Source organism: Aythya ferina (genome assembly GCF_964211825.1).
Source record: "Aythya ferina genome assembly, chromosome: 6".
NCBI classification, from domain to species: domain Eukaryota; kingdom Metazoa; phylum Chordata; class Aves; order Anseriformes; family Anatidae; genus Aythya; species Aythya ferina.
This window is the reverse complement of record NC_140303.1, coordinates 31,440,125-31,453,023: the sequence shown is the minus strand read 5'-3', so window position 1 is coordinate 31,453,023 and position 12,899 is coordinate 31,440,125. Positions and strand designations below refer to the sequence as shown.

Here is a 12,899-nt window from a genome sequence, read left to right as displayed (position 1 = left end):
CCTACATCAACATACTTCTTGGTTAAGCTGTGCTGAGAACAGGGCTGGTACATGAGCACATATCCCCTGTTCTCAAGTATGCTTAAGCTGAAAAAAAACTTTGCAAGTGCTGGCATTAAATAATACCCGCATTCTCTAAATCTGGTTAAACAAGTAAAAAACCTCAGAGTCTTGTCTTAAAAACTTTAAACCTTTTTTTTTTTAAAAGTTGAAAACTAGTGTTAGTGTAGCTGGACTAAACATTACATTTAAATTCCAAATAACAACTAACCCTAACATTAGAGAACTCACACTCTAACGGATCTTAGTTTCAGTTATAAGACATGCAGGAGGAGGAGGATTCATAGCTCTGAAAATTTGAATTAACTGCATATCCTCGAGCATTCCCATTCTTTCCCCACTTGTGACTGTCATCTCAGTATCATTTCATGCTAAATAAAAATTCATATTTACTTTTCAGCTTTTTTTGGGAAACGTTCCCTTAATCTAGGAAGAATTAATATACACCTTGGAGTTACGTACACCTCACTTGAGTTCACGTGCCAGGGCTCCTACCTTTTTTTCTGCAAGGTACTTTAATGTGAAGATACTCAAGTTGCCATGGATTTTGGCATGAGGACCAAGCGGTATTCCTCAAAATGGGACTGATAACTGTTTAAGATTAGAAGATTACTGTGATGCTAGGATTTCTCTCATAATGGCATAATGCTCTGTCTGTTATGTGACATCATACCTACAGAAACTACACAAATAAAGAGTTTTGCTAAAAGTACTTACTGATTTCTCTTCATTTTTATAAAGTTTAGACCAAATTGCTCTCTGAAGTCAGGCTACCAGAATAAGCCTGAAAATAAGCCTTAAATAGCTTGAAAGCTATTTAAGTAACTAAAATGCTAAGCACTCCGGGGGAAGCTGATCTTATATAAACCAAAACTTTTTGTTGCTTTCCTTCTTTATTTTGTAAAGCACCCATTTTTGAATTTGCTGCTGGCACAAGTGTCAGAGTCTTGAACTCTTGAGGGCTCAGCCCTTGGAAGTTCTAGGGCTGAGTTTTACTATGTCTTCCTAGAAACTAGGTTCTCACAAGAGATTCACCCCATTTTAACAGTTTCTGCAATGTTCTATTCCCCTGAAGTCTTAAACATACTGAGAAGGAAGCCCCATCAGGAAGAAGACAGCCTATTACTAGGCTGAATCTTTTTTTTTTAATTATTATTACTGATATATCATAACGTTCTTCAAATGGTATTTCATTACATTCAGTTACTAGTAGGTAGTAGCTAGTTCCACTAACTACCTGTAAAAAAAAAACAACCCCACCCTTGGCAATATGCAAAAGCCAAATGGCCAAGGGCTGCCTTAGCAGCCCAGCTTGGAGCAGTGGGGTTAGACAGGGCCATCTCCAGAAAAGACAATCTCAACTCTCTGATTCATAATTCTAGAGAGATTAAGAAATTACCTTGATGTAAGCTCCATAAGGATACGTCTGTGAACAACTGGGCATCTCTTCTCATTATCACTCCAGTATCTTGTAGCTGATAAACCTCAGCGGCAAAGGATATAAAGGATTGATACGTGTGTACAGACTAGTTTTGTGGTTCTTTCCAACAGCTAAAATTGAAAGGCCTAAACAAACCTAACAAACCTAAACAAACCTAAACAAACCTAAACCTAAACAAACGCATCAGTATGTTTTATGCCAACATAACCACATGGTTTGGCATTTTCCTGGGATTACAGGCACATTTAAACACTCATCTGTGAGTCTGAGTAGAGCTTTCTGAATCTGCAATGCTTTCTGTTGATAACACGCATTCCAAAGGCTTTTACAGACAAATTGGCACTCCTAACTTACCTTGCTTGTCACGGACTGGTGATAGTGTTGTGGGGTGTTTTTTTTAAGTCTCCTCGAATGCAACAAATTGTACAGCCCTGTGTTCACAGCGAAGGAATGCCCATTCCAATGAGCACAGACATCACAAAAAATGTTAATCACCGCCTAAAAATAGCCTTCTTGTCTACAAAGTTACCTCTAGTAAGTTCGGCTGTCACTTTTAAGTCCAGTTCCTTCTGATGTTTTCCACAGGAGGAAATCTTCTTTTGTGTGAAAGGTAAACTGGTTTGGCAGCAGTTTTGAAAAATTCACTGTCTTCCTTTCACAAAGGGATGGTCTAGCAACTGCAGAGCAGAAGGGCGTTCATGTTGATCTCTGCATTGAGGGTTTGAAAAATCAGTACATAAAATGAATATGCATTCCTGTAATGTAATTATTTGTAAAATCTAAATACAAACTTAGGCTTTTTTTTTTTTTTCTTAACTCTCTTGTCATTGCTCCTTTTCAGTTTTTCGTTTTGTATTTTATAAAGCTGGTAGAAAGGAGGGCAGAATTTAGGGGAAGAGATTGTAACCATGTATGACTTATAAAACTGAAATAACTTATTACAAAAATCTTTCTTTGCTCCTCTAAATTCCTACCAAAACTTGGAATAATTCTTATTCAGCTATTTCATGTGCACCAAAAGTGTATTTAAGAAACATGTTAATTATTTGTTTGGCCTTGTGTCAGTCAGTTTTGCCATCTCCAGTCAACCTGACTCATGTTAAGGAGGCCATTTGGGCTTATAGCATTGCAAGAATCAAGGAGTTTGGCTTTTTTCAACACTCAACTTGGAGAAAAGTGAAACAAGGAAAATAATAAAGGGCACTGATTTCTTAAGTAAAAAAAATAATAGGAAAGACAGGATGAGGAAGATGTTTTATATTTAGGACATGGTGAGATCATATATTAAAACTTTGCCATTAAAGATGCATCATTTAAAAGAAAAAGGAAAAAAAATACTGTATTAAAAATCTTTCTATTTGTATATTTCCTTCTCCCTAACAACTCCTGATATCTTTTAACTACTAGTATATCTGAATCAATGTATCTATGATATTGCTATTTACTGACAACAGTTATTCTGGTTACTGTTATATGGTCTGCAGGGACCATAACAATTCTAATCCAAGGATTAAAATTCAGGGCACTGTCATACCCACTAAATTATGTGCTTTTCTCTAGTGCCCAAATCTGGTCATAAAAGATTGATAACAATTTCATACAGACATCAATTTCATAAGGACCACCCATGGAGGTCGGAAACTTATCTCTTCAGATGATAGTCCATTTAAAAGTGTGGGACAAAGCTGGTATTTAAAATAGAATAAACACCACAGGGGTAATTCTTATAATGAGTGAATGATAGTTTGTCTTAAATAAAGAGAACTTTATGTTTCCAGTAGGTATGCATTTCCTGGGCTGGCAGTGATAACATATTTTTCTGCTGCAGAAGATGAGAATTATGTGAAACCCTTTCACTTAGAATACTGTCCTCAAAACAACTTCCTAGATACAGGCCAGACTCAGCCAATGGGATATTGGAACAGCAAGGCACTTCAAAGAAAATTAGCCAGCATTTGTCTAAAATGCAACGGTAACATGTTTCTGAAGGAAAGTTACAGGAAAAGTAAACGCTGTGCATAAGGCCCCCTCAAAAAGAACATGTGACTATTTTTAACACCATTATGGAGAGTAAATCTCTTTTATGTAGACTGCTATTCAGTGGCTTTCCTGAAATGCTGTAAAACCTAAAGATTTACAGTACAGTTCTTCTACACAGCCATATGTGCCATTTAAGATAGCCTAAGCTTCCACACACACGATGTGCATTTTTCCTTTTCTTCTTCAGCTAAGAATCCACATACCTGGTTAAGCACGCATGCACAAAGTCCGCTGCAGCTCCCGAGAATCGGTCAGGCAGGGAAGGCATCAGCCCTCTGTGGGCTCCGATATAGAACATGGCAGCTATCCTGTCCATGGAAGCCAGTGGTGGTTTTCCTGTTGCCATCTCAAACACGGTGCAGCCAACGCTCCAGATGTCTGATTTCCTTCCGTATCCAGACTCATTTATAACTTCTGGTGCCATCCAGTACGGAGTCCCGTGCACGGACTTGAGCATCTCGCTGTGTGTGCCGCTGAGGCTGGCCCAGGCTAAGCGCCGGGCACAGCCAAAGTCGATCAGCTTTACTACACCGCTTGGCATGAGCATAACGTTATTGCCCTTGATATCTCTGTGCACCACACCATTGCTGTGTAGGTATGCAACCCCCTCTAGAATTTGTTTTGTATATTTACAAAAGACAATTTCTGTCAATGGACCAAACTGATGAATAATACTAGAAATTGAGCCACCGGGAACGAACTCCATGAAAATGCTTAAAATGTTGTCTTCCAGACAAGTTCCTAAATAAGTTACAATATTGACATGTTTCAGCGTCTTCAAAAGATCGACTTCCTCATGCAACTTCTGGTACTCCTTTTCTGTAGTGAGTTGATCTGACGTATCCAAAATAACCTGTTTTACTGCTATTAATTGTCCCTGGCTTGTCAGACCGCAGTATACCTACAACGAAACTAGCACTTATTAAAATGAAACACGAATAAAAGTGTATGTTCACTTATTTTACAGGGTATCTTTCTGTTTGTCATGTTTCACTGCATAATCAAAAATATTTATTTGTTGCACTGGACAACAGTAAGTTATAAGGTGAGATGTAGCTCAGAGATGATCAGTGCATCTCTTAACATACTGAGACTTTAACTTACTGTGCCATAGGCTCCCTTTCCAAGAACTTCACCCCTCGTCCACATGATAGTATCCTTGTTAGTTAAAATGCTTCCCGGCACTGCAGTGGATTCCTCAAAGTTTAGCAGGTCTCTTTCTTCATTTGATCCCAAAAAGACTCTACTGTAACTCTGCTTGAAAGATGATGGGCAGCGTGAGGAGAAAGCAAGGGGGAAAAAAAAAAGCTTCATATTATCATTACGTTTCTTATAAGGAGTAACTTTCACCCGGCATGATTCTCTCTCTTTCTCTTCCTCCTCCTCACCCATACAGTCCTTGCCTGGCACATCAATACAACAGCTCCTGAAACAGAAACTTGCCTCCTAGCTGTCTATCTCTGTCACGCCTGAACACGATTGTGCCTTGTGTCAGACAGGCAGCATCTAACATGGGTGTCCTCAGCTGGGTACCAGAAGACGCAGTGGACAGCCCAAGGAGAAGAGACCCGATCATTAAAGAGCACACATTACCCGTACTTCAGTTAAACACTGTGTTCTTAGTTAACATCATGACTCATCGTTCATCCACAGTTGTGTTGGAGCATCACCCAAAGGATCTAGCAAGTTACAAGAAGTTATTTTTACCTTCACTAGAGCACTATTTACTATTTCTCCATCTCCATTCATCGTATTTCCTTCTTTCGTATGGGCATTCTGCATTTTGGAATCTGCAATTTTTGTTCTTGCAGAGTTGATGTCTTTTTCTTCAAGCACTCGCAATTCTGCAGCCAGACAACAAAGCAATTCATCAGTCATGTCCTTTTTACCTGCCCAGGACAAAATGTTTTGACTTGTCTGGAAACTGGGACTTGTAACATTTGTTGCCTGAATCACTGAAGGCTGAGTCAATTCATTTGCCAGACTGCTGCCCTGAGGTGTGTATGCCCAACTCTGACTTAATTTTTTTGCAAGGGATTGACACTGCAGACTGTCTGAAAAGTGCAATGATTCACGTGGGTTTATAGTCCTGAAGGAGGTCTGGTCTGATCCCAGGCCTGTGCAGCCGTCCTTATCCACCCTGCATTGGGGTACACAAATGTTCTGGTCAGTTAATGAACTGCTGCGCTCAGCACCACATTTTGTGTAGTCTTTATTACTGAACTGAAGAAGATTCTGGCTACAGGTAGAAGCTATCTGATGGTTGGATAGATCCTGACTGTCTAAAGAATTCTCTAAAGAGACTTCTGTAATAGGAGATAACTTTGAATTTGAAATTTTTTTATTTTGTCTGGTTGATTGTGAAAGCTCTTCTAAAAATATAAGCTGATCATCCAAGTCTCCACAAACCAGCGACATGCTTGGAGTCTGTATTTGACAATCTGGACCAGAAGTTATTACATTATCTTGCTTTGTGTTGCTATCACTCAATTTGATACTTTTGTCCTTTGGAATTAAGCTTTTCTGCTTTTGTTTGGTACCAGATACGGTCTTCTTTGGCTTAGAATAGGTTCTCTTTTGAGTGTTTCTTACTTGGCTGCCCTCTCTCCTTTTATTGCAGGTAGATCTGCAGGTGTTAGCAGTGCATCTCCCAGGTGGAGCAGAACAAACATCTCTGTAAAAACTGTTCTCGTGTTGATCAAGGTCACGCATGTGGGAATAGACTGGAGTTGCAAACATTTCGTAAATACCTGGACCACTATCATTTGAATTTATTTTCTTGAACATGTCACTGTATTTCAGATGTACAAAATCTGAAGCAGACTGTGCACACGGTAGAGAAAGAGGAGTAACACGTTTCTTTAAAATAACTGGATTTTGGCAACAGGAGAAACTTTGCTTTTTAAGTTTTTTATCACTCTGAGGAAAATGGTATTTGTTTGCTTGAGGTATTTTTTTCTGACATTTCAGGGAAGTCTCAGGTTTCATGCATGGCAGATGCAAAGATGGAAAAATCCGATTCTTGGCATTCATCTCTTGTGTATGATATTTTGTGGAAATCTCATCAGAAACAATGACTCCTTCAGTTATCTTTATCTTGCTACTTATTTTAGATTTTGATGAATGTTTGTTTCTATTCATCTTTATCTCACCTTTGTCATTTTCTTTGCGAGCAGGAACATTGCAGCTCTGACTAGCACAAGGAGGGAGGCTATGAATGACACCCCTTCTCCCGGCAGGACGTTTAGCAACGTGTGGTTCCTTGGCTGGTTTTTGTTCAGAGAACATAATGTGGGCAGCAGGTACAAGCTCACTTTGATCTTTTGCAGTAGTTTCTTGCGTTGCTTCTTTTTTCTTTTCAAAATGAAGAAGACAAACATTATTTTCTGTTTGTTTTCCAGAACAATCTTGCACTCTGGGAATGACTGCAGCTCCAGAGTTACCTTCTAAGGCATGGTAGGCCTCTGTCACTTCATTTGTACAGGAAGAAGCTAAATCATGGTTTCCAAGCATGAAGTTCATGCCCTCAGCATCTTCACAGGGTATATAACCCACTGTCATTTCTGGAACATCTCCTCCTATAGCAGTTGTGCAGGAATTCTCCACTCGTTTTTCCTTCTCGCCAGCTCTTAACGTGTCTGTGTTGTTTGACACAGGACATAGAGCTGTAAATATTCCACAGTTTATCACAGCGTAACTTGAGCTGAAGTAGGAAGAGCTATCATCCCAATAACTGACTTGGGTCATAATATCTACGTCCTTACAAGCCACTGAAAACTGATGCTTTATCTGGTCATTCTTTTCAATATTGGTAGCTACATCAGCTTCCCTCCATTTCAAATAGTTTTCAATTTCTTCTTTGGTGTCACTAGAGTACTTATATTTATCCTTGCTGAAGCAGCACAGGTCTTCTGTTGGAGTGAACTTATCAGAAATAGTAGCCACAATCAGACCTGAAGACTTTGACTTTTCAGTGTCTCTTTTTAATAGATTGTCTAACTGATACTGATAAAATTTGTTAGCTGGTTTTACAGGCTGAGGAATAAAGTTCATAATATTGAAGATATTTCTGATCTTGGTGCTTCCATTGACAAAATTATCCTCTAGAAGAGCAAGATGAATTGTTCTTACAGGCTGAAATGTCACTGGTGGCAAATGAAACTGTAATTTCCATTAAAAGAAAAAAAAAAAAAGTTAATAATGTACTACAGAACAGATACAGGTAAAATCTAATCACTAAGAAACGAGTAGGTGAAGGAAAAATAATCAGAAAATGATTACTCTTTGATATATTCCCATATTTAACTTAACATGAAGTGTAATTTCAAAAACACATTATTTTTCTCACATCCAGAGTTATTCCTAAGTATTTTTAGCACAGAAAATGGGATCCTTTGTTTATGGCCTAAGTCACTATTCATGACTTAAAAATAATAAACTTTGTCCGCATACACAAATTATCTCATCAGTTATTAACCACGTGTTGAGCTATATAGCATGTTTGATATAGGAATTCAAAACTTTCACGTGCCAAAGTTTTCTTGCTGTGCACTCTCACTGAACGAAAGCACAACTCTCATGCCGATATTTAAAGCCTTTTTATGTAACCCTCCAAAGTGTGCTGACAGCAGTAATTATATTCCCAACGGAACTAAGGATCATGAAAGCAGTTGTTAAAAATCAAAAGCTATAGTGTTATAACAGAATGCTATTTTACCCATGCAAAAAACAATCTTTACAAATTATTGCTTTTAAGAGATGTTGCTATAATTCTAAATATGTACCTCTTTCATGTGTTCAATGTAGTCTTACAAAAAACTTCAAAAACCATGTCAGACAGGCCACAGATTTAGCTCACAGAATTTAAAGTATGTTGGAAAATAGCACAGTCTGCACTACATTTTGTCAGTGAAGTTTAATGGATAGCTACCAAAAGACCATTTTCTGGTATGGCAGCTAACGCAGTAGTCTGTTGTGTTTAGGATGTATTTTATTATTCTTCCCTTCTTTCTTCTCTCTCCCCTTAATCAAAAGGTACTGTATGTCTTTGAAAGAGAACAGATTTGAGAATTTGAGTGCATTGTTGTGATTATTCAGATGAACTGTGAGAATAATTTTCTGAAAACATTATTTCTATTCTTTATTTTTATAGGAAAGGGAGAAAAAATAAACTCAAATACACTGTATACTTTTATGCAAATGAATGCAATAGAAATAATTACATAGGCACATGCTCTGACTACACACTTACATGTCTATATTCAACATCAGTTTGCAATCTGCAGGAAATTTTTGTTTGCATTCCAAGGGCAAACTGAGGCTTGAATGTGCCAGAAAAAGCAATGAGTGCTGTTTTGAAATTTATAGTTTGGAAGGCTTTGTCTAGTCTGCATGGTTTTAGTCTGAATGCTCAATTTATTCCAAATTATATTCTCTAGAAATCACCAGAGCCTAAGATGTGAAATAAAGCTGTATTAAGTCACATTGAGGTCAACTGAATTATTTTCTTAAACACTTCCCTCCACTAGGAATATTTTTTTCCATAGCTCCTTTTATGACCTTCTGTCAGAACTTCTAGACTTTTCTGTAACTTTTTTCCTGTGAATACTTTCATAGTCTGCAGTAGGTACACTAAAGCACACAGATAATTCATTAAGTCTTCTGTACAAAGGGCTATTAATTAATAACTATAACGACCAATTATCTTTGTTTCCAAAAATAGTATATTTGATCTTTTGCAACATTTAAGGCTCACCTGGCGTGAAGCACTGATTTATGTTAAACAACTAACTTGCTTGTGTGTACAGAAGTAGCTATCAAAACTGTTTTGTCACGAATCCTGTTTACACATCACAAAATTTCATGTCAAATATGTTTAATTCTAAAACATTATTTTTATATGTTAGGAAAATGAATTTCAGCCATCATTTAATATCAAGGCAGTTCTTCAATTCTGCTTCAATTTTAAATTACCCATCAATACATGGAATTGTTTTGTTTTTGAATTCAGCAAAGCTAGACAACTGTGTCTAACATACAGAATATACATACCTGAAATTAACTTATGTATTTCCATTATAAGAGGTTCTATATCTTCTCGAACTTCCAGTCCCTTCCCCCCCCTAAATCCCTGATGTAACACTTCAATGATGATTTTTTATATAGATCTGAACATTTGCTGATATATATGTATATATAAAATCTATGTACAAATAACTGATGTTCATCTGAAAGGCTGAAGAATAAGTAGAAGAAACTACCCGCGCTTCTTTCGTGTTGCTATATTTCAAGTTTTGAAAGTATGTAATTCTTTTAATTGTGTTCAGCTTTATACATAACACCATCTTACCTCAGATTTCTTGTTCCTCTTTTCTCGTACTGTTATATTTAACCCTTGAAAATCAAAACAAATTAAATATTGGTTTGGCATTCTTAAACAGAGTACAGTTTTCATGCATAAATTAATTTCAAACTGTAGGGTTGTAAGGACCAGGAATCTGTCTAATGTGCAGTTGCCATCCATGTTATAAATCTGCTATAAAGAAGAAAGTTGAAAGTTGAAATTGAATTGTGATACTGAATCTTATAATTGCACTTTCTGTAGAACATGGTGAAATACAGTAATTTTAAAATAGTTTTATTCTAATAATTTAAGCAAATATCTCTTCTCAATTTCAGATGTTTGCTAACTTCAACATGTAGCTAATTAATGCCATTATGAATTAATGAATTCCATTATGAGGAAAAAAGTGAAAGATACACTATCCTGGCCGCACTGAAGCTGCTGAGAATTCCACTATATGTTTTGTGGACTCAGTTTTGTTATACAGAGTAATGTTCTCTGTCATTGCTTCTCTTTGTCTCCTTCATTTCCCAAATACACATACACATCATTAAAGAAGATGTTCAACATGGTTGAAAGTCTAGTTAATATGAAGAAGTTGAACAAACATAAAGACAATTTAAAATTTAAATAAAAAGGACATATGAGGCTTTGGAACCTCACTTGATAGCAATGTATAGCTATATTTAAAAGTTGTGACTTTTAAAATAGAACTTACTTTGTTGTGCATGTGCTTGTATTATCTGAAAGGCACCCAAATCCATAAATGATTTTGAAATGTTGGATTCTGTGCATGTGGCCTGTAGCAGAAAGCTGAAGTCAAAGCCGTGTCTTATGTTCTCTTTCTTCAGCAAGAAAGGTAGAGTAGTGTGCTCTCCCATCTGTAACGCTAACTGATTTTTACTTTTAAAACATGCCACTTGTTTATCTGGCCACAATCCAGTTGTTGGTATTATCTGGCTAAAAGGCAAAAAGCAAAAAACAAAACAGTATAAAAAAAAGCGTAAGGAGCCTACTCAGTTCAAATAATCAAGTGATGTGGAAATAATGTGAACAAGAAGACTGTAAGATCCAAGAATGTCAAAGTATTTTCTCTTTCTTGATCCATCCAAGAAGTTGGTGCTCTCCCCAGCAGTATCTGACTGCAATACCAGGGACTGATTACAAATGACAACGAATGACAGACAACACAGACAAATCCAACACATGAATGGGAAAAAGTATTACCCACCTTCTCCTTCTTGATAAAACCTGATTGCTTCCAGCATGATTTTTTTTTTTTAAGAACCATCAGGAAAGTATGTCAGAAGAATTCCAGAGACCAGGTGCACCTTTGTTATTCATAAAATGTGCTATGGCCTGCCTGAAAGAATAGAGGCTATGTAGACAAGACTCAGATTTCAGCCATCTGCTTTCTGAAGAATGGAAAATCCAAATATGGAAAAAAATAAATCCTGTGACTGAAAAGAGGTTGAAAATACAGTCTACATTAATCTTAAAGCTGTATGTGAGATAATTGTCTTTTTAATTAAATCAAACGCTGATGTAAAACCATATACATTTTTTCCTCAGACTGTACCAAATAATTAGTTCATCTAGTGTAATATCCTGCCTCCGGCAATGACCAGGAATTGACTTTGGGAGGAAAGAAACACTGTATAACTCATAGGGTTGCATCTAGCATCCGGCACTAAGTACATTTTTTCATACTGACAGGCTAATACCTGCTTTGTCTTCATTTTTGAATACCCAAAACTCCCAGCAAAAGAGGCTCAAAAACCAAAACACTTAGTAGCAAATAACATTTTCAACATTCTTTGTAAGTTTTATTAAAAGTTTTTCCTAACAACAACGTCAGATACTATCCTAGCAATGCTTTTTTTTTTTTTTTTTTTTTTTTTTTTGGTGGCGTGTCTGTGTGTTTTTGTTGTTTTAAGTTCCCTCATAAATACTTCATGTCAATTTATTCATAAATAAATTGACTTTTCTATTTTTCTTTGCAACTGAGCTCATGGGTCTCAGTAGAGCTACTAATGCATCTGGGAGAACTGCCTAACGTCAAGGTACCATTTATTAATGGTGAGATGTATGCAACAGATGGAAGGTGGCGAGCCACGTAGCTGCCTGTCCTTACGAACCATTCCATCTCAGCGTCACTGCACAGCTCAGTGGAAACGAGTTCCTCATCTTAATTCACAGAGGAGGAAAGAGAAATGTTGAATGTTATGACCAAGGTCACCCAATGAGCTGTGCAAAAGTAGCTCGAGTAAGCACTCTTGTTTTATCATTCTTATGCTAAACACAAGATAATCCTTTAAAATGCTTATTCCGTTGTATTAGTCTGTCAAGAGTTATATCAGATCGTGAACTTCTCCAAACTTCGACCTTTCTTGGATACACGAGACCCCCTTCAGAGCACTGGCTGACGAGGCCCTACCAAGCGGCCACAACCCCCATCTTACCGTGTGGAGAAGGGGTGACAGAGGCGCAGCAACCCGCCCAGGAACCGCAGGGCATCCCCAGCTGGCAGCCGTGCCCCTTGGCCGGGCGGCACCACATCCAAACCCCAACCCCACGGCCCGAGCCCTTCGCTGCGTGCCGCTCCAGCGGAGCGGGGCGGGTGCGTTTACACGGCGTTGCCGGGGGAACTCCGGCTGCGGGCCGGGAACCGGGCTGGGAGGCGCTGCTTGGGGCAGGGCCGGCTGTGGGGATTCCGGGCTTAGGGCGAGCCGAGGGGGAGTGGGGAGAAAATGGTGTGAGAGGGGCTCGGGGGATGATGGTGTGAGGGGATTTTTGGGGGAGCTGCTGTGAGAGGCGCCCGGAGGTTGCGTGCCCCGACACCCGGGGACTTAGGGCTCGCTCTGTTTTCTTGAGAACCGCGACACCGGGCACAGGGGGCAGCTCGGCTCCTGGCCGACCGCCTCGTCCGCCCCCAGGTCCAGCCGGCCCCATGGGGACGAGCTGCGACGCCCAAGCGGGTGGGCGGCCGGCCGGGCAGCCATTTTGTGTACCCTC

General features: G+C 38.6%; 1 protein-coding gene across 1 annotated transcript; it reads right to left on the bottom strand.

Moving 5' to 3' along the window:
* Positions 1-1,675: 1,675 nt before the first annotated feature.
* Positions 1,676-12,836, bottom strand: MAP3K19 (mitogen-activated protein kinase kinase kinase 19; the record flags this gene model as incomplete). The annotated part of the gene is made up of 8 exons (XM_084523049.1): positions 1,676-2,209; positions 3,745-4,442; positions 4,646-4,795; positions 5,249-7,702; positions 9,891-9,934; positions 10,603-10,844; positions 12,347-12,511; positions 12,718-12,836. 8 exons carry the CDS (start codon positions 12,834-12,836, stop codon positions 2,143-2,145), a joined length of 3,939 nt encoding a protein of 1,312 aa, XP_084379175.1. The 3' UTR covers positions 1,676-2,142.
* Between the last annotated feature and the right edge of the window lie 63 nt (positions 12,837-12,899).